Raw genomic sequence first — 21,844 nt, forward strand, 5'->3', positions numbered from 1 at the left:
CACACCTGAATTGCCGCTTTCCGCCCGCGTTCCGCGTTCTCTCACTCGTGCCTCTCCGCGCTCTCTCCCCAGCACTGGCAGCCAGATATCTCAGGGTTCCAACCTCTCCATCAACACCAACCAAAACATCAACATCAAGTCTGAACCCATCTCCCCTCCCCGGGACCGCGTCACCCCCTCGGGGTTCCCGCCGCAGCAGCCGCAGCCGCAGCAGCCGCCGGCGCCGCCGCCGTCGCGGCAGGAGCTGGGGCGCTCCCCGGTCGACAGCCTGAGCAGCTCCAGCAGCTCCTACGACGGCAGCGACCGCGAGGATCCCCGCAGCGACTTCCACTCGCCCGTGGTGCTGGGGCGGCCGCCCAACGCCGAGGAGCGGGAGAGCCCCTCGGTAAAACGGATGAGGATGGACACGTGGGTGACATAAAAGCCGCGGGGCCAGCCCTGCCGTCCCCAGCACGGACTGTCCTGACATATCCACACTTATAAATAAGGACGTGACGAAGTCTATTTATATGTATATACATACGTGCATATATATATCTCCACGTGCATATATATGTGCTAGTGTGTGTAGCATACACCGATCATCAGGCACTTACGACAAACTCGTGTATAGCTGCAGATGTCCCCTGGTAAAGCAGAACAATCCCGTAGGTTTGATCTAGTCTGGCACCTCCCTGGAGTTGTGTTTGGCCCCAGCCGTCGGCAGAGCGTTGTCCCCGCAGTGTCTCCTCCTCCTCCACAGCCCAGGGCTCGCCTGTAGTACCGTCCCTGTGTGTTAGTTCAGCTCATGGTTACTCGTAGTTAAGAAATAATTGCTTTGTAGCAGCAGAGCAGTAGAAAAGCAGGAAGAAGAAAGCAATACTGTACATAAACTGACCTTTTATTACCCAACCTGGCATGGGTCTCTATTGCAGAGGGTGCATGGAGAAGGGCTGATGCTATAAGAAGTTAAAAAAACAAACAAAAAAACCAAAAAAACAAGAACCCTGTTTTGCACGTGCAAAAAAAAAAAATTAAAAAAATAGTGTATTGGGTCAAAGAAGTGATTTTTTTAATGAGTGAAAAGAGAGACATAGAGAACTCGCATGAAATATTCAGAAAATATTAGCCTAGAAAATAGAACATTAACAAAATAAAATTAATATATTAAGTTATAATTGGAATATGTTTGACAAATTTGTTTTTACGTTCATACCTTTGAAAAATATAGAAACGGATTTTAGCTCATGTATATTTTATATTAAAGAAAACAATACCCTAATGAATTGAAGACTATATATAAAGTTATATACAGTACTTTTGAACACATTCTGCTATGAATTATTTATATAAGCCAAAGCTGTATGTTGTAGCTTTTTTGTAGAGTATAGTTTTATCTTATTTTGACTTTCTAGTTTTTGCTTTCAAAGATGAAAAGGAAAAACTTGCAGGCGGAACCTTGGGGGAAAAATAAGCCATGAACACTTATATGTAAATTTAAATTTGAGCCAAACTCTTTGTGTATATAGCATCCTAAATATATTATCACCTTTGGTGTAAGTACCTATGTATTGTACGGTCACCAGATTAAAAAGTATATTTTTGTGGATTGACGCCAACTTGAAACAAGGCGAGGTCCTTATTAAGTAGAGTATTCACTGTTTAATATTTACTATTTTGTTAAATATACTGTACTTTCTTTGGATTTTAATTATTATTAATATTATTATCCAGATTTTTCAGAGGGTGTATAAAGGGGTTGGCCCCCTCACTGGTGGTGAATGTGTGCCGTTCAGTTGTAATCTCTGTGCTGTATGGTTAAGCTTCATTATACATTTTATATATATGTATATAAATAGCAAAGTGGCAAAAAAAAAAGAAAAATCCGGTGTTAAGTTCATCCTGCATAAATATATATATAAAAAAAAATCTGTTACAACACATTTTAAGGCATCATTTTAAAGCTGCCTCTTCTGAGGAGGGAGGAAAAAAAAAAAAACCAGTGGAAAAACTTGACCTAATTTCTCATGATAGGGAAATGACACATATCAGAGGAGCACAAAAGGTTTTGTGAGTTGGCAAGTGGTTTGGGAAAAATGTGCTGCTTCCAAGAGAGAGGAGGAGGATCCAGAGCCCCCTCGTGCTGGGTTGGTGTTGGATTTGGGGCCCTGATCCCACCTGTCCCGGTCGCCTCCAGGCTGGCAGTGCTGGTGCTGGGGAGGAAACTGCAGTGGGATTATCCAGCCTTCCTGGTTATCCCTGGTATTTATTAAACTTCTGCTTGGGCTTCATCTGTGTGTAATGGTGAGTGCCCCAGGCTGTGACAGGAGCTGGGAGAGGGGATCAGGCGGCACCTCCAGCTCATCCCCCATCGTGGCAGCGGAAAATCTGCCAGGCTCCAGTCCCTTCCTGCCCCTTCCCTGGACCTGGATCCCTTTAGTTTGGGATGGTACTGGCTCACAGGGCGTGGGGTCAAGGCCTCTGTGCTCCCAGTGACCCAATTCACTTGCCACCCCCTGCACCTTTTGCTGCTCCGACCAGTGGTGTGAGTTCCATGATTTATGCACCTGTATGACCTTTGCTGTACATCGAGTGGGAGTTCTGCATTCACATTTACTGTCTATTTTCTTGTGTGCCTTATCAGATGGCTTTGCTGACTGTATCTCAATAGTCTTTATTTCTATGCAGGTTTTTAAACAGTATTATTACTGTTTTCTTAAAGACAAAGCTACACAAGGGTTAGAGTTTGTACTGAAATTGCACCAATGAATTAAAAAAAAGAGTATTAAAGAATCAAAGTTCTAAAGAGCCGGGCTGGGGACTGGCCCTGTGCTGCCCCAGCCACGGCACAAATGTCCTTCCACAGCCCTCCCGTCCTGGGGAGCAGCTCCTGCCATCGAGGAAATGGGAATCCTGGTTTTTAGTAACAAGTAACTCACTTTGGAACGTACTTTTTTAGAAATTGTAAAAAAAATGTTTTATAAAAAGAAAAAAAATAATTATGACATAGCACAGATATTTCAACAGGTGAAAAAAAATAATAATACTACTTTTTTAAATTCTCTCTCTGCTGACTGAAGTGCAAGTGGATCCAACCCTGGGCTGAACCCAGTCAGGTCTGAGTGATTTAAGATTTTTAGCTCTGTTGTGACAAATCACCTCCATCCTCGAGCTCTCACGGTAGTTTTGGGAACGCCACGTTGTCAGGGACTCGTCAGAACTGCTTTAGCCTTGCCCTCCCCTCAAGGACACTAATGCAGCAGGAACTCCGAGTTACTGTGCGCACAAGAAATACATAGTAAATAAGGAACAAAACAACTCCTAACAATTGATCCTGGGCAGAAGTGAAATCCGAATGTGAAAGAAAGACTTAACCAGTGTAAACATTTAAATCTTAGTAGAACCTTTCTTCACTTTGCTGTGCAAGAGAAACACTGCTTTGCTATATTTAAAATGGCTTTTTTAAAAGAGATTTATGTATTTGGTAAATGTTTGTAGTCAACAGTTCACAAAGAAGCTGTTCACGGTTTAATGCTGATAAGCCGTTTGGCGGCACAAGCTGGACTTTGTTGCCATCCTTGAGACGAATCTTTTAAGAAAAAAAAAAAAATAAGTTAATCTCAATTTTTTTTCCCTGAATGTGTTGTTTTTTCTTCAATATACAATAAATATTCTAGTGAACTTTTTATCAAATGGTTAAGAAAAATGCTAGAGGTTGTTGTAAAATATTTGTATCCTGCATTCACTAAAGTAAAGATACTGGCTTTTACTGTGTACTCCAGCCTCTCTCGTGGTCCTGTCTGGCGTGTCTGTGCCCCCTCCAGGTGTCCTCTTCAGTCAGGCTGTGCTTTTAAACTGCACTGAAGAGATTAAAATCAACAGGGATTTTTTTGGGATATACACACACACTTGTTACTACACTCAAGGTAAAAAATTAATGCTTGGTAAGAACCTTCTAACAAAAAGAAAAACCTGGGTCCAGCCCCATCCTCCTGTCCCTCTGGACACTCACCTTTCCTTCTGCTGCTCCCACTCCTGGTGCCTGCAGTGGGTGCTGAGGGATCGTCCTGGGGCAGGTGCTCAGCACTGTGCAGTGTGGGAACAAAAAAAAAAAAAAAGGCACAAGTTTTGCCCCTTGTGCTTTTATTATTTCATGTGGCTTTATTTAAAAATGTAAGAAATTCCCCCCCCCGCCCCCAGAACAAAGAGATACAGCTCTTCACAGAAGAAAAATACAAGTTTTTGTTCAGTATAAGATACTTTGGAGTCCTCGTGTACAAAATTAGGTTCCCTCAGGCTTTCCCGAGCGCTTTTTTTGAGAGCTGCAGGTTGTCATTGTAACATCACACAGTGCTGCTTGTGTGGGGTGGAAATCCCTTAGTGTTTGGTTCCAGGAAGGCCTGGAATTACCTCTGCCTGCAGGCTTGGAATTGATGCATCCAATTTCTGAGGCCAGTTGTGCTCTGCAGCAAAGCTCCCAAAGCCTCCCTGCTGCTCCTCCCTGCGATGTTCAGTGTCCCACCTGGAGAGCACAGCCCTCTGCCCTCCCAGGCTCCACCACTCTTCCTGCACCCTCAGCAGTTCTGTAATGCACATCTGCAGGTCACAGAACGTGTCACCATCAGCTCAGTCCTGTCCCTTCTTTCTGTGCCTTGGGCTTCTGCCCTGGCCCTTGCACCCTGTGTGGGACACTTTGCTCCTGTGAAATCTGCACACAGGGAAACCCAGCCCGTGACTGGAATCGGGTGTCTGAGATGCACCACTATAGACTGTTGTTAGTGTTTTTAACAAGTAATACTGACTAGACCCCCCTGCCAACAGAAGAGCCCTTGAGAAGAGTGTACAAGTCCTCTCCCTGCTCCCAGATCCTCCTCCAGCCCCCTCTGCAGTGGCAGGGCTGGCTCGGGCTGCACCCTGGGGACAGCGCGGATCCAGCACCGAGATCCCATCCCTGAGGGGTTTCCTGCAGGGGAGAGGTCTGGGATCATCCTGGGGAGGGGCTTGACATCAGCCTAATAAACCCAGCCCTGTTTGCTCAGGAGGAGGATGAGGGGCTGTCCCAGCTTAGAGCCATCAGTTTAGGGTTAAGCCAAAACCACCACGGTCTGCAAGAGATAAAAACAACAGCTCCCAGTAAAAGAGCAGCAAAAAGTGCTGCTCCAGCAAAAAGTGTTTCCTTAAAATGCAAACAACCCCCAGCTTTCCAAGCACATTAATACTGCACTCTCTAGCTCAGCAGCAAAGGATTTGCTTCCAGACACGGCATTAAGAAACACCTGAAGCAATCACATTGAGTAAAATGCTACAAAATACTTTCCCTCAGCAGAGTTCCCAACTCTTGAGCCACCTGCTCAGTGATCTGCATAAGCAACAAATCATCCTTATTTTTCCGTCACAATCACATCACCTCACTTTCAGTCAAGTTCAGGATTCCATCATCAGCTACTTATAAAAATAAAAATTATCTGTATCATTATATCCCCCTGGATGCACTTGGGTCAGTCACGAGCGTGTGGGCACCACTGCTGGAGAGGCTGGAGGGGTCTCCCCTCTCCCCTTAGGACTTTTTTCCTACAGCTGAGCTTTGTGGTAATTTCCCTTCCAATCCAGCTGTTGAAACATTTGAGGTTACTGTTGCATTGGAAGTGTGGGTCACCAGGCCTTGTGTCTTAAAATAGATGATATAAAATACTGGCAGCACAATTCCTATCAGGAGCATGATGAACACGGCGTTCCACCACTGGATCCCGCAGTCCGCACCGTTCCCGGTGTCCCGCTTCCCTGGCTCGGGCAGAGGCCTCTCCAGTGGCTCCCCACAGTACTCTGTGTTCAGCTGCACCTCCACCTGCACGGCGTCCTGGATGCTCTGGTCGATGTCCCTGAAGTAGTCGCTGAGGTTTTGGCCGCTGGATCCGCCCGTGCTGGGCTGGGGCTCCGGCAGCTCCACGCGGGTCAATCCAGGCTGGGCCGGAGGGAGCGGCCGCAGCTCCTGCCTGCCCTCGGTGAGCAGCCCGTGCGCCTTCACCGGGATCTTGATGGACTTGAGCGCGTACAGGTCCTGCTCCCGGATGAAGTTGTTGACCCGCTTGATGTCGGCGACCTGCAGAACCCAAAGGACATCGGTGTTAGTGCAGCACAGCCCGGGACCGAAGCAGGAAGCAGCTCCAGAACCAGCGAGCAGCTGTCAGAGAATAAAAGCAACTGGCTTGGGGTTCTGCAGAGATTCCCAGCTCAGGGGGCTCCAGAGCCTGCAGGAGAAGGCCAGTCCCTTGTTAAAGCAGCCTATACCCTCCTCTGGTGCTCTTGTATCTGCTGTACTTCGCTTAGTACTGTTTTTCCTTCCCTTTGCTTTCTCTGCTCTTCCCTCACTTACCTTCCAAGTTAAGGCAAGAAGAGTCTTTGTAACAGATCCTTTTTAAATACACAGCGATGTTTAAGGTGAGAGGACAACATCAGTACCAGCAGTCCAAACCCTCCTGCTCAGAAAGTGCTTTCAGAGTGAGCAGAGCTCCACCTCTGAAATCAAGGTCCCACCTGGCGTGCAGGTGAGCATCTCCCACACGGGCAGAGCATCCCGTGCCCAGGCACCCCCTCTCCTGTGCAGCACAGCAGTGACCCAGCTCATTCCTGCACAGCTGCTCAGGGCTCCTGCTGAGGGGAAACACCCCCGTGCCCCTGAGATGGACTCTGGGGGTTCCTGTGCAGAGTTCCCCTCTGTGACCCACATTCCCACCCAGCAGTGGGAAGAGCAAGAAAGAACGAGCCACACGTGCAGAGTCAGTCACAGGGTCAGTCCCAAAGCAAAGGCAAAGGCAAGGTAGTACTTCCTAATTTAACTTAAATAAGAGATGCTTAAAATTAACACAGTGTTCACTCACAGCCACCCAATAAGTGCATCAACTTCTCGGCTGCCCTAAACCCTCTGCCAGAGAAGACAAACAGGATGTCAAGTGCGCAAAGAGCTCTCCACAGCAGCCAAGGAGATGTGAAAGAACCTTGAGGGAAAGGCTGAGGACACAAAACAAACCAGCCAGACCCCAAGCCAAGGAGAAAGGCAACACAAGCAGCTAAACCACCTCTGCTCCATCACACCGAGCAGACAGTGTGGGGACTGTGCCTTGCTCTGTCAGAGATCACAGGATGACCTGCATTCACTGGGCACTCACTCGAGGCTGCCAAGGAAACTGGGGAGCTGAAACAAAACAGCACTTCACTTCCCAAGCACTTCCCAAGGCAGAGATGAGATGGATGCCTCAACCTCACTCTGCAAAGCCTGAGAACTCTGAAAACTGCCCATTTAAAGCAGGTCCTGAGCTGGGGCCCCCGAGGCAAAAGGAATCCTCCTTTGCTGGTTCAGGCTCCTCCCAGGCTGCCCCAGCGTAACCCCTGCACTTGAACCCTGCACAGCTTCTTGGGTATGAAATAACAATCTCACCCAAAGCCTCCCAACTGAGGTGCTGCTTCAATTTCTGGGTTTGTTCCAATGAAAACAAATTAGTGGGACAGTAAATATCCCCCCGTGGTGTCTGCAATCAAACACTGCAGTGCTGTGCTGGGGCTCTAGAAACAGAAAGTGGAGCAGCACTCACACAGAAACAACAAACAAAGCTGATGGGAAGCATTGGAGAGCCTGGGCTGCACAAGCCTTTTAGGTTTATTTTCTGTACTCATTTTTTGGCTGCAGTTTGCTGCTCTTGTCCCAGCTATGAACAATGCCAAAAGCAAGCCAGGACTATAAATGGTCAAGAGTAAAAATGAGGATTTTGAAGTGCTTTCCATCTCTGCCAAGTTATCTGTGGCACATACACACACACAGCTGTTTGTTGCACTCTCTTCATACCCTGTCCCCAAGCAGATTCTGAGACCAATGTCAAGTTCTCATTGATTTCAAGGAGAAGTTCGTCCTGGGTTTTTTAAACACATTTGCATATGTATTTGTGGCTACAGTTCTTCCTCACTGCTGTCCTGGGGGCCTTTCAGGAGCTGGTTAATTGTGCAAATAAAACAAAACGCAGGAAACGTGAGCAGTGCCTGTAAACAGACACATACACAGAGCTCCCAGGATAAAGATTTCTGTACCTCTCCCATTTAACTGAACTAGTCAGGATTGCCCTTTCTGGAAGGCAGGGAGGCAGCAGGACAGTTCTTCTCCTGTGGGAGGAGAACACCTGACTACCTGGTCCATCCCCACCAGGTTTCTTTCCCTCTGGACGGGCCCAGCAGCCCTCAGGTGGGGCAGGGATGGGGCAGCAGAGGTAGCTGAGCAGCCACAGCAGGGACTCCTCCTCTGAGTCACGGTGCCAGAGGGCACAGCAGGACTTTTCATGCCATAAACCAAAGAGCTGTTCAGAACCTTCCTCCTCTGAGCTCACAGCCTGCTGTGACTGTGCCCAAGTGGCAGCGACACAAGAGCTGCTGAGAGAGGAGTGCTCGGTGACAGCTCCAAAGCCAAGCAAAGCTGCAGCTCTGCTTTCCCAGGCTCCCCTGGTGCCAATCAAGGCCTATTCAAGTCCTCCCAGACTCTTCTCCACATGCACCAGGCCCCTCAGCAGAACCTACACGGGCACCTTTTTTTGTTTTGTGTTTGTTTCTAAGGGAATGGGAGGGGAGGAATTGTTGCAATCCCTCTAAGCCCTCTTGCCTCAGCTGCACCAGCAGCTGCTTTGTGGTGAAGCAAGACCAACTGCAATAGCAGTGCAGCAGCAGAGCCAGAGCCGTATCATCATCCCACTCCGGTCTCTGTCCAATTGTTTGCATCACGGAACTTTCGAATCACAGCCCAGCCTGCAGATAAAGGAGGCTCCAAAAATGCAGCTCCGACTGCTAAACAAGGGGGGGCTTCTCGTGTTCAGAGCAGGTAATCAAACTTTTCAACAGTTTTTCTATGAAGTGCCCTGCTTTGGAGCAAAGGGAAGACACTGTGCAGTGTTCCAGCTGGGAGGCAGCTCACCCTGCACACCCTCCCTCCTGCCCGCAGGCAGCCCATGGAGCACTTTGGGCACGACAGCAACCAACCAAAACCCGCACACAGACAGCACCTGGACTCTGGGACCTGAACCTTGGCACCTCTCCAGCTCCACCCCTCACACTCACACCTTCCTTGCAGCTTGTAAGCTGATACCTTTGGAAGAATAACCCCCAGTCCCACTCCGGGCCAGACCTATCCCAGTGGTGTTTCTTTGCACTGCTTTCTTTATTTGCTGCAAAAACTCTTCGTGTTCCTTGGGAGCAGAGCCCTGACCCTCATTCCTGAGCTCAGCTTCCCAATGTCTGCCCTCCCTGAAATGAGGTAGCACAACCTGCACTTAGTCACTCAAACCAAACAGGAAAGCAGGCCAGGCAGGGTGTGAGGCTGACAACACCTTCCTCAGCTGTTGGCTGAGCAACTCTTTTTTTTGTGCTTGCTTGGGATTTTTTTGCCTTTCTCCAGTTTCCCCCAGATATTGGCCATTCATGAAACACACAGCGTATTTTCAGTGCCAGAACTGTCAGACACCAGAACAGCCCCCAGTCACTGTGGAAAGTGACGCCCCCATGGAACAGCTCTGATGTGATAACCCCCCCCCAGAGCAGGCTCTTACCTTACAGCCGTACTGCAGGGCCAGCTTGTTCAGGCTGTCCCCCTCGGTGAGCTCCCGCTCCAGCAGCACCACCTCTGCAGGCCTGTCCCTGTCCCTGCCCCGCTGCTCCTTCCCCCGGGGCCGCAATTCCATGACGTTGAGCTCCTCCTCCTCCGAGGACTCCTCCGAGTCGGATGGGCCATCAGGGAACACGTAGACCTGCCTGCCCGGGTAGTTGTGGACCGTGACAGGAGCCTGGAAGGATCTTGTCCGGCTCTCATTCAGCCTCATCTTCTTCACCAGCACCTGGAACAAAAAGCAGACGTTTTTAATTCCCTCCAGTACCAGTGTTTAGTTCTCAGCACGGGAGATTCAGAGGATGCACAGAAAGCACAGCAGGGTGTGAACACACAACCCTTGCCTCTTTCCAAGGGTAAAAGTCCCATTCTAACAGTCATATCAGAAAACTTATGTACAAACTGCAGCTATACATTATTACAGTAGATTATTTATTATTATTATCACAGTAGTAACACATTTTTAATTATTATTATAGGAGATTATTTCCCAACCTTTTCTTTCGTGTCTGCCTGTGCAAAAAACACCCCATAAAACCACTTCGCACATTTTAAAAGGCACTTTTTATAATTTCATTTAAAAAGCAACAGCATCACTTGGAGGGAAGTATCTTTCATTATAGTAAAAAAACCATGGAACATATCAGATCCTACCAAAACACTCAACTAAATTATCCTTTTAGCCACCTTTCCTTAAGTCCTTAGTTCTCTACACTTTGAAAATGCACATTTTAACTTTTTTTTTTTTTTTTTTTTTTAATAAGGACAGCTCAAGCTACACTTAACTTCAACCTGACTGACAAGGCCATTTCGCTGCATAAAGACAAGAACCTGCCCGAGCACTTTAATTACTGCTCAGCCTGCAGCTGCCGGTTGTTATTTTTTGTTTTCTTCAATCCTCAACTCCACAAACAATTTGTTGTCAGGGCCGGGTACACATAAGAAAACCTCACATTCTCATGGGACCCCACTGACCTTAATATTCTTTCCCCTAACCCCTAATGGATTCTTCAGGCGAAACCACGGCCATTTAATGGCATTAATTAGCACCGGGCAGGGCACCCACACTCAGGACGGGCCACCTCGGCCTCCCCCCACACACTGCCCTCTCCAGAGGGACAAACTCGTCCATGAGCCCCTCAGGGTGTCCCGAGATCCCCCAGAGCCTCAGGGGGTCCCGATCCCCCCCGGGATCCCGATCCCCCCATCCCCTCAGAGTGCCCGGCTCCCCACGGCACCTCAGGGGTGCCGCTCCCCTCAGCACTTAAAGGGACTCCCGGTCCTCCCAGGAGTCCCGCTCCCCTCACAGTGTCCCCGCTCCCCTCAGAGTGTCCCTCTTCCCCTCAGGGTGTGCCCTCTCCCCTCAGGGTGTCCCCCTCCCCTCACGGTGTTCCCCTCTCTCCTCAGACTGTCCCTCCCCTCCCCTCAGGGTGTCCCCTCTCCCCTCAGAGTGTCCCCTCTCCACTCAGGGTGTCCCCCCTCCCCTCAGGGTGTCCCCGCTCCCTCCCCTCTCCCCCAGCCCCGCGCCCCCCTCACGAACCCGCCGCCATCGGCCCCTCACCGACCTGGCCACGGGCTCACCCAGCGCTCCTCCCATTGGCTGGCGCCGCCGGGGGGCGGGGTCCCAGCGCCGCTCGGCCAATGGGCGTCGGGGAAGGGCAGGGGGAGGTGCGGGCGGAGCGAGGGCGGGGCCTCACTTAAAGGGGCCGCGCCGGGCGGGACCGAGCCCGGGGCACGTCACACACCGTACAGGGACACGCGTGACACCTGTGCGGCCCGGGGGTGTCACACACCTGTGCGGCCTGGGGGTGTCACACACCTGTACGGCCCACGTCACACAGCTGTACGGCCCATGTCACACACCTGTACGGCCCGGGGGTGTCACACACCTGTACGGCCCATGTCACACACCTGTACGGCCCATGGCACACACCTGTACGGCCCCATGGCACACACCTGTATGGCCCTGGGTGTGTATCACTGCCCTGTGACACGTCTCACCTGTACAGCCCGGGTGTGGTGTCACTGCCCTGGTCCATGTCACACACCTGTACGGCCCACGTCATACACCTGTACGGCCCATGGCACACACCTGTACGGCCCATGTCACACACCTGTATGGCCCTGGGTGTGGTATCACTGCCCTGTGACATCTCACCTGTACAGCCCGGGTGTGGTGTCACTGCCCTGGTCCATGTCACACACCTGTCCAAGCATCACTGTTGTTTTTCAAGCAGCAGCCGTTGCTCCCTCACAACCCTCCCCTGCCCACACACCTCTGTGGGCTGAGGGATTTCGGCAGGGCTGCTCTTCCAGGCAGGGCTGGGGCTGAGCCAGCACCCCATCCCCGAGCAGGGATTAGGATTCCCTTCCCTCCATCCCTGGTCTGTGCCATCAGCAGGTGGCTCTGGGGCTCAGCCAGCTCAGGCAGTTTTCTGACCCAACAGATAGGGATTTAGTGTGCTGGAGAGGGCTCTGCAAGTGAAGGCACTAGATGAGATGTGCCAAAACTCCTTCCCTGAGCCACTTACGGGCCTCTGTGACTACTGAAGTTCAAAAGTTACAAGTAATAATCACATTTTGTCAAACAAATCCAGGTTGCTCGGGGTAAGCTGCTCAAAACTGGAAAACACAACTGTTGAGGTGATCTGGAAACATGGGGGAGATAATTCTGGGCTTACTTGTCCTTGATAGTGCTTAACAAGAAATAACTGCTTTGTAGGAGTGCTATTGTTGGCTCCGGGTCAATTGTGTGGATGATGTCGTCATTCCAAATAATTGGAATATTTTTGTCCTTAGCTGATAGACTGTGAGAGCTGCAAAGCCCCAAACAAGTGGAGTCTGTCTGAGAGCTCAATGGTTCAGTCATTTACCCACATTCAACCAACACAAGGGTCAGACGTGCCCTGATCTCGAGCAAGAAATCCTCCTACCCCTGGCTCAGGTCAGAGCAGGGGGCACCAGAACTGAGGTCTTTCCCTCAGCCCAAGGGTTGGGGTGATGCTGGGCACCATCTGGCCTTCACATCCATGCCAGCTCCTTCCCAGGGCACAGCAGAGTTAATCCCTCTGTGACAAAGAATCCAAACTTTCCTGAAGGTCTTGGCTGGGGCTCTCCAAATAAACTGGGACAGGGCTCTCCTCGTGGCCCTGTGATTCCTGGAAGCTCTTGCTCAGATCCAGAGTTGCTCTTCTCCTCCATCACTTTGGTTTTGTCCCTCTTGGTTTTTTTTCAGGCTCACTTCAGAAGTTTCCAAAGTGTCAGACGCAGAATCCTCGTGAGTTCTTTGCTCCTCTTTCTGCAGCCCTTCTAAGCTCTGCGATAAAATCTGTCATTTGAATGTCAGATCCCTCGGTGACAGCCTGCTCTCCACCCCTGGGGAACGAATAAATTCAGGTGTGACTGGCAGAAAGCAGCTCCTGTCCCTGCTGTGCAGGTGTTCCCTGAGCTCACCTGTGCAGAGCTGGGCCATTTCACACATCCCTGCACTCCTCTGTCAGCAGTGCCAAGGGATGCTCGGGCTCCAGCTGCTCAGGATGCCACCTGACAGTTCCCAACTGTTCAGGGCCAGCAGGAATAACAATTGCCATTCATAAATCACCTGGGCCATCATTAATGGTGACTTGATCCATAATTTGGGATTAATCAAAGCAAGGCAGAGTGAAATCATTCACCCTGTTCCTTCACAGCCATATGGGCCATTACCAACACAAATATAGAGTGTACAGTGGATATAAAAGATGAAGGGGGGGACCCTCACAAGCTGTGATCTCCCATCCTGAGATGGAGAGCAGTTACAGAAAATATTATTGAGCATCTGCTTCATATCAACTAATTATTCCTGTTTAGTTTAGCAAATACAGGAGAAGGCTCCCATACAGCACTGTAAGGCAATAGAAGTCTGCTAACACTTCTGGGTTATATACATGTAAAGAGAAAAAGATGAGTATTCCTTTCTTCATTTCATTGTTTCCTTGTGGGAGACTGGGAAGGCAGCTGGAGCAAACCTCAGCCATGCTCAGGACATAGAAATGATGATGCCTCTATTGCAAATAATGCATAAATGCTGGGCTTTGCTCTGGGCTAATGCAACACAACCAACTTCAGTGAAGCCACCCCTGTGTTAAGGCAGAAGGATGAGCCAAGCATCACAAAATAATCCCCTCCCTGGTGCCTGCAGTGACTGATCTTATGTGGGTACTGGATGTACATTTGAATTACATACACTGTGAGTCTAAGAGGCTGATACAGCAGGCACCCAACACAGGGGAGAAAACCTCAGTTAAATTAAATTAGTTACAGGAATATACTTACTGCAGTTAATCGAGCTATTGGAGGTTGCTCAGAGTGCATGTTTGGTGCCATCAGGTTGCACCTTGCCCTCCCCAGGCAGGGCCCTGCTGCTGCTGGCATGAGAAGAGGGATTTGTCACCCTGAGAGCGAGCTGTGAGCAGCTGGGTACCCTGAACCTCTGCAGCAGCTCCTGCCCCACCCTCTCTCACGCTTTGCCTCCTGTACCAGAGCAGGTGTGACGACAGAGCCCCAGCCCATCATTCATCCCCTGCTCAGACATCAAATTACTGCTACCTACAAGAACTACATTTGCAGCTGCCTCACGTGTGCTGTGGCTGTGAGGAAGGATCCTTTTATCTCGGGAATGGGCAGGATGCAGATCTGAGCAGCTCTGCTGTCTCCTGCAGGAGATATCGTGGCCCTGCTCAGAGCCCTCCTTCTATCACACAGCTCCACTTGGCAGGGGCTGCCTGGTTTGTGTGATAGCAGGCACTGAATTACTTCAGAAAAAGAGAGACTTAATTCTTTATATAAAAACAAATGACTAATTAAGAGTGGTTTTGATTTTGTAGTTCATATTTTCTTGGGACGGTGCCAGACTCTCTGGAGTCCACGCCCCACACCCTGTCCTTCTGGAGGAATTTGGCTGGGGAAAGCACTGTGAGATTTGTTCCCTTTCCTCTCCCTTACTCTTAAAATCCCTCCTCCCCCTCCTCTCTTCCTGCAACTGGTAAATTGTGAAGAACAGGAATGTTCCTGGGAAGGAACCCAGGCAGAGTTGCATTCAGAACAAGTCGAAGATTTCTCGCATAGCTGGAGCATGTGTTTGCAATCCCCGACTGCCGGAGCACGTCAGCCCTGCCAGGGAGTGCTGTTCCCTTCAGATGTTCTCAGGGAGCTCCAGGCAGTGTCCAGGGCAGCCTGTGGACAATGCTCATCAGCTCAGGCCCATCTGCTAATGGTGCCAGGGCCAAAAAGGCTCTGGGTGAAGGGATGGCAAAGAGCCAACCCTTCCTTTCTGAGGGGCTGTGTCAGGGATGGTCAGAACCATCGAGACACAAACTGGTTCCATGTGAGAGCTTGGCTGCTACCACCAACCTGTCAGCCCGGGCTCCAGGCAGCTTCTGGGATTGATGCTCTCCAGAACAATTAGCATGTGCTGCCCCAACAAAGGATTGCTCAACAAACCACGAGATTCCAAATTATAACTGCTGGGAAGCAGCAGAGAGTCAACAACTACAGACTGCTCTCCCCTCAGCTTGAGAGGTGCCACTGATCCAGAGGGAATGGAACTCTGCCAAAAAGGTGCCCTTTAATGGTTTGAAGCTAGAACCAGGGCCAAGAAGGATGGGAGCTGGGGGCTGAGACACCAGTGGAGAAACAGCTTTGAAGTGTCTGTGAGGAAGCTTTTGTGCTTGGCACTGCACAGAGCACAGGGCATGGCAGGAGCACAGAGTCAGTCCCTGCTCAAGCTGGTGCTGATGCTGCTGGGGAAAGGCAGGTTGATGAAAGCATCACTTGTCTTTCTAATGACCTTATCATGGGAGCTCAGCCTGCCAGGAGCTGCCTCTCTCTCTGTCTCTGTGCTACTCGTGGTCCGAGCCAACGAGCCTGACCGCGCCGTGCCGGTCTCTGCGATCGCTCCCATCGTGGGAGGTTGGACAAACAGCCCTTCAGGGCTCTGGGGGTGCACACACCCCCCTTCAGAGCAGGATGATGACACCTCTGTGTCTTTGCTCTGCCTCCAGGCTGTCTCCAGCCTGTCTAAATCCAAACTTGTCCAATCTGATTTTGCAATTTTTAAAATATAGGGTGCCTGAGGGAAGGCCCTGAGCTTGAGGGAGGAACAGAAGAATCTTCCAAAGCAAGATCCCTGACCTCAGCAGCTGCAGGGCTGTGCTGGCTCCTCCTCGTCCTTGCCAAGAGGGTTCCCAGGTCTTTCCTGGTGCGTGGCAACAATAATGAGCAAGGAACACGTGGGGGCAGCAGAAGGCTTTGCTGCCTGGTCTGGGAGTCTGTGGTTTGTAGCATCCTCACAGGATCCCTGCAGAACTGAGGGGCTTCAACGTTTGAGGGTCACCGTGGTGGGCACAAGCCCAGAGTGACAAGTGCAGCTGCTCAAACCCTGGGAGGAACATGTCACAGGACACAGGGGCTTTGAGGCCTCCTGGGACAGGATGTCAGCACCAAAAGCCCTGCTTTTTGTCAATGCTTCTGGTCCTTCTCCAGCTCCTGCAGGCCCAGCCCAAGCACTGCTGTGCTCATGTTACAAAGCACATTAAACCCAACTGCACCCCACAGGATCCTTCACGCCCCTCACCCCTTGCTGAGCTCGTGGTACCACAGGCAGGATGGAGCTCAGCACGTCCACCTCAGGGAGCTGAAGTGAAAACAAGCAGCTCTCATCTCCCTGCACTGCGAAGAAAGATGAAGGTTCATCTGATACCATTTCTTCTCTTGGAGACCCAGAATGCCCAGGTAATGGTAAAAAGCCTTGATCTTGGCTGTGGAGGTCTTAAAAAAATGAAGCTTTTAGACAGGAACATTTCAGACAGGGAAGTGGCCATCGTTTACACAGCAAGGCTCTGAGGTTTTCTGGGAGGGCTCTCTCCAGGGCAGGGTGTCTTCTGTCCTGCTCTGGGTGAGCAGAACTTCATGACTTGCATGTCCACCTGACATTTGCCTGATCACTCACATCAGTGCTTCCCACCATGAGGAATGGGGTGTCTGAGCGGTGCTGGAAATGGCAAAATTTAAAAAAAATCCAGCAAAAGCCCTGTCACCAGAAATGATGATGGATTAATTATGATAAGGGATGGGGAACAAAACAGCTCTGTGCTCCATGAGTGATTAAAAGACAATAAAATCAGATAAATGCCCAGATAGGAAAAGCATTTTCTGTAAGTGAGGCCGCTACTTTAATTGGAAAATGCTGTTAACACAACTGCCTGACCGAGGTGAGGGCAAGAGCACAGCAGGGCTGGTGCAGATCTGCAAGCAAACAGCTGAATTGCAACTCTCAGCCTCAATCTGCAAATTTCTGAAGCCAAAAGAACGGCTTTAAATGTAAAACTTCTGCTGGAGCTCATGCTTCAATTGGGCTGTGTGCCAGGACATGCAAAGACTTAGGGCATTAAAAGTCTTGTGGAGATGAAAAGACAGCAGGGAGTCATTTGAGTTGGCCAGTAATGCACTAAGCTATGGCAGGATCTGCCTTCATTCCCTTTAAAACAGCTCGTGGGGAGGAAAATTGGGAAAACTGACATTTTACCACTTGTAATAGTTGTTACAGCAAAAGCTAAGGCCCTGCCACAACTCCTGTGTCCTGCAGCCCAGCAGAGGGGTCCCAGCCTCAGGCTGGCCCAGCCCTTGCAGCAACTGGGCTGTGAAGGAGCCCCTGAAAATGCCCCAAACCCCACACTGCCCACCCCAGGGAGGTATGGGCTGCTCTGCTGGCTGTTGTCTTCCCTTCAAACCATCCTCTCAGGCAACCCTTTTAACCACAGAGCAACAGAACAGCTTTGCACTTACCCCTGTTCCTCCAAGGAGCTCAAAGTGCTTCAGGAACCCACAGCCAAGCAGTGCTGTGGTGGTTCCTCTGCCAGTGCAGTGGCTCCCTGAGCTGCAGGGCAGTGAACTGGTTCACCCACCTGCCTGCCAGCACAGCCCAGAGCCAGGGAAGCTGGGAAGGATTAAGCAGGGAAGGATGTGCCTGCCTGTCAATAATGACCCAGAGAAGCTGCAGCTGTGAACTGGGAACAGCAGCAAAGTGACAGGAACACGAGCAGGGTGTGATCACCAGGTGCCAACAAAGCACAGCTGGCCAAATCCACTGCCAGGGAAAGGCAGGGGAGCAGAACAATGTCTGTCACCGTGTGGGCTGTGTCCCTGCTGGTTAATGCTGCACAGGACAGCCTCAGATGGACAGGCTGAGCATCACTGCCAGGAGTCTGTGAAATCCTTGGCTGGGACTCTTCACTGCCAGAGGCTGCTTTGCAGTATTCCCAACCATCTCCCTAAGTATCAGCCTGGACAAAATTAAAGACAAATCAATTCCCTTGGGTTTCAAGGCCACTGGGAAGTCACTAATCAGGCTGAGTGCAAGGGAGAACATGGTTAGCAATGCACACAGACAAAGCTTCTCTAACTGGAGCCATGGAATGGGAATGTGCTCCTGGGGAAACCTTTGCCTTCCCTCAGGACCACGTTCACCAGGAGGAGAGGAGCCCCAGTGGGCAGTGGGGGCTTTTATCCCAGTGGCAGGGACCTCCTCAGGTGACAGGAGGAGACAGTCAGTGAGATACCTGGGTGCATGGGAGCTTGTTGGCCTTTCAATCTGCCAGGACCCTGGGCTTGGAATGCTAAAATCAGAGCAAGCACAAGAAACGAAACAAAAAAGGGGAAGAGGAAATATTAGAAGAATTAAAGGGACAAATGATCAGATAAAAGGTGCAAAGGATCATCTTTCTTTTGCGTTCCCAGGTGGGACTTTACCAGCAACAGAATGAATAGCACACAGAATCAGAGGGCAGTGGGTCAGGTAAGCCCTCCCCTGCCCCATTCCTTAAAATTCAAAGCACACAAATGCTGAGATCTCGTCCAAAACAAAGCATTGTCCCCTCATGTCACTGTCACCTGTAACCCAGAGCCTGTGGATAGCAGCTACAGTGAATTAACATGAGAAAAGAGTAGCAGGATTGAATTTGCTAAGGGAGAAAAACGAATCACAGGCACATTGCTAAGGAAGAACGAGCACTAATTCTGTTTATTCTGATTCATTTTGTTTGATTGTGCTCGGCCCCAGGAAACGTGAGAGCTGGTGGGGATCATATCAGCAAGGAAAATGGAAGAGCAACGAGCTGGTGGTTTAGAGTTCACACAAACACTGGGCCAGTCACTGAACCAGAAGAAAAGAGCTGGCTCAGAGGCAGCCACTAAACTGAGGAAGGATCTACTGATAAGATACCCTGGGGAAGCATCTCAGAATGACGTGAAAGAGAGATGGGAAACGGTGCTGCAGAGCTAAGCCAAGCACTCAGCAGAGAATACAGCATCATTTGGGTTTTTTCTTTGCTTTCCTCCCCATCCTTCCCCATTTATTACTAAAAGAAAACCTGTTCTTGCCTGCAAAAATCTCCGTGCCTTAAGAGGTGACACCGGGGTGCGCTCCTGCACCAGGGCTGAACTTCTGGGGAGCTCTGCTTCAACCTGCTAGGAGAAAAATCCCAGTAAAACTATCATCTCTGGCCCTCTGGATGATCACTACCTCAGCTTTAAGCACCTACACTTACAAAGCCCGTGTTTGTGGGGATAAAACAGATCACAGTGGTTTCAACTCACCAGCAAGTCACTCCCAGCAGCTCCTCTCCGTGGAAGTGTCAAAGGAAGGAGGTCAAGTCCCAGGTGGCCACAGAACACAAGTTGTGGCTGGGCAGGTGGAGAAGGTGGTGTCTTAACACGTGGCACCTGGAGAGGTGAGGAAATCCTGGACAACCTCTCGCTCCAGCAGATAAACCTTCCCACCTTTCTTGACAGATGTGATGTGCTTACAGATGTGATGTGCTTACAGATGTTCCCTGAGAGGGGCAGTAGAGACCAAACCCACAAGAGGAATAGGAAGAGGCATCCTGGTCAGGGAGAAATAGAAATACAGAGCAGGGATTACTTGCAATGTTTCTTTTCCTGGGCATTCAGAGGCTCCATCATGAGTCCCCTCAAACAAAATCAAGGGGAGCTATTTGGGCCAAAATGGGGCTGATTGGTAGGATCTCAGTCCACTCTGAGCTTGTTTCTTTCAGTCTGCTTTTGAGAGCAGGGCACTAACCCTGCCCAAGGTGGTGCAGGGGGGTTCAGGGGTGTGTGTGCATTGTGGAGCTCTGTGTAATGCACCACTGAACTCCTGGGTCACCACAGCAGCCTTTGGGGTGGCTTGTTGGCAGGGGGAATTAATAATTTGGGAAGGGTTTACACTGTCAGGCTCATGAGTACCTAAACCACAGCTCATCACTGACACAACCTGGCTGCCACCCAACCCTGAGGGGAAAAGAGGTGCTGAGAATATCAAGGTTCCCAACCACCCATGTTGGTGTGAAGCTGTGAGGCAGGGAAGCCCAACCTGGACCACCTTTACAATCTCTTCAGGCTCTCTTGAACCACTCAGAATTAATTCTAGAGCTGCTTCAAGCCACTGCCTGAGGGAAAAGGCACAGGGATTCACCTGGAGCAAATCCTGTAAGGTTTTCTTCTTTGAAGCCACTTGCCCCTGGCTAATCCAGCCATGGGCCAATCCAACAGGCACAAACCAAGCATCCAGCCTCTTCATCAAGGAATTTCTGGCCCCAGAATAAAATCTGAAAGCTTGAAAGCAAGCAGGGTGCAAGGTGAGGTGAGAACCCAGCTCTCTGCAGCGCAGGAGCCGAGGCAGGAACAGCTTTATCAGGAAACCAAGAACCCTTTTGTGGTCCTGCTCTCAGCACAGCTCAGCACACCAGCAAATCTGGCTGCAGACTGAAATCTTGGCTCCCCCTGAAGCCAATGGCAAACGTCCCACTGGCTTCAGTGGGAGCAGGACTTGATGCCAGATCTCGTGCTTCCCATTCCTTTGCCGTAGCCTGAGAGCAAACTTCCCTTCCAAGGCTGTGTCTGCAACTCAGGCCTTCAGGAGCACAAGAATGGCTCTCCTTGCAGCCTGAGAAGTATCAATGGGAAATGAGAGGCTCATTTTTAACAGAAATGGTGACTGTCATAGAGAACAACCTGCTGGAAGTTATGGCGCTCTCTGGAGCCCCATTTCTTTCTCTCTGATAATGTTCCCTTAGGCATTAACTGCCTGTTTTCCCTCAGGCTTTAGGGGTGCCCAGCAGCTCAAGCACACAGCTTTTGGCTGTGATGAAATCTCTGGTGGGGAAAGCGGTTTGAGCTGGGTTATGCACCCACAACACTCCTCTCTCCCAGCCTTAACACCCCTCACCCATCCCTGCTCCCACAGCAGCACCTGCACACAGCGTGACTTACAGCAACACAGCAAACGGGCAGCAGGTGAAATGTGCCCATTTCTGCTTTTATCATGAGACAGTTGACAAAGAAAGGTGAGGAAGAGGGTGCTGGAAGAGCTGTGCACTGACCACACAGGGCTCTACATCTGCTCTGGCACGAGCCCCTCTCTGCCGAGAGGAGCATCCTGAGGTCCTCGAGATATTTGTGAGGTGGCAAAGGTCACCTCTCTGATTTCCTGCAAATCTTTGCTTTCCTTGGCAAAAATGAAGGGTTTTGTCAGGGGGATCTTGGTGGGTGTTTTGTGATCAGTCAGGCACAGCAGATTACTCGAGGGTGTATACAGGACCTCCTGTCTTCCGGACACAAGAAAATGAGTGCTCGCTCCACGAAATTCAGGAGTCACCAGCATGGTGCTGACCACCTGTATTATTCCTTAGGTCAATGTGGCATGTCTACTGGACAGATTGATGTCTGTATAGCTGACTGTTTGCATATCAGTTCTAGAGGCAAAGGAAATTCTTCAAATCCCAGAGCACAAATGTGCACTGTGGCAGAAAAGCAGGTGGAGATGTGCCAAGTTACAGCTCCTTCGCTGCTGCCCCTGTAAGGAATGCCCTGCAAGGAAAACTAGAAAATATTTCATGAAAGAGCAAAGATAACACCAGACAATCTGGCAAAGGGTAGAATTTAATATTAATGGCTTTCCTTTAGTCACTGTATTTCCTGTTCCTAACTTAACCCTCTCAAATCAGCACTGGTCAGAGAAGGGCTATAAACTTTTGCACATCTAAAAAGTCTTTCACTGAAAGACCTCAGAGCACTTTGCAAATGTTAGGGACTGCTGAGGGATGGCTTTTCCCTGAGGAGACTGTCCATGTAGCCAACGGGCAGATGCTGCTTTGGCTGCTGAGGCCCAACACTGAAATTTGGCTTCTGCCT

General features: G+C 50.2%; 2 protein-coding genes across 9 annotated transcripts in view; one reads left to right on the plus strand and one right to left on the minus strand.

Moving 5' to 3' along the window:
• MEF2A (myocyte enhancer factor 2A) overlaps positions 1-3,755 on the plus strand; it is a 44,567-nt gene extending 40,812 nt beyond the window's left edge. For all 6 annotated transcript variants that reach the window (XM_050309018.1, XM_050309019.1, XM_050309015.1 and 3 more), the window contains one exon: positions 73-3,755. In XM_050309018.1, coding sequence (XP_050164975.1) covers positions 73-421 — 349 coding nt within the window. In that variant the 3' untranslated portion in view covers positions 422-3,755. The remainder of the gene's footprint in view (positions 1-72) is intronic.
• LYSMD4 (LysM domain containing 4) lies at positions 1,893-12,343 on the minus strand. Of its 3 annotated transcripts, none has more exons than XM_050309033.1 (3): positions 12,298-12,343; positions 9,561-9,845; positions 1,893-6,079 (listed from the first exon to the last, which is right to left on the minus strand). In XM_050309033.1, the coding sequence occupies exons 2-3, from the start codon at positions 9,828-9,830 to the stop codon at positions 5,537-5,539; spliced, it is 813 nt and encodes a 270-aa protein (XP_050164990.1). In that variant the 5' UTR covers positions 9,831-9,845; positions 12,298-12,343; the 3' UTR covers positions 1,893-5,536. The 3 variants fall into 3 exon arrangements, with proteins under 3 accessions (XP_050164990.1, XP_050164991.1, XP_050164989.1); XM_050309034.1 differs by lacking the exon at positions 12,298-12,343 and adding an exon at positions 11,182-11,203; XM_050309032.1 differs by lacking the exon at positions 12,298-12,343 and adding an exon at positions 11,157-11,176.
• Between the last annotated feature and the right edge of the window lie 9,501 nt (positions 12,344-21,844).

This window comes from Myiozetetes cayanensis, unplaced genomic scaffold (assembly GCF_022539395.1).
Source record: "Myiozetetes cayanensis isolate MyiCay16 unplaced genomic scaffold, myiCay2020 scf14, whole genome shotgun sequence".
Taxonomy (NCBI): Eukaryota; Metazoa; Chordata; class Aves; order Passeriformes; family Tyrannidae; genus Myiozetetes; species Myiozetetes cayanensis.

Coding starts and splice junctions, on each gene's coding strand:
- LYSMD4 (XM_050309033.1), bottom strand. CDS start 9,830: ATGAGGCTGAATGAGAGCCGGACAAGATCCTTCCAGGCTCCTGTCACG. Junction 6,080..9,560: donor CCCTGCAGTACGGCTGTAAG/GTAAGAGCCTGC, acceptor TGGGTTCTGCAG/GTCGCCGACATCAAGCGGGT.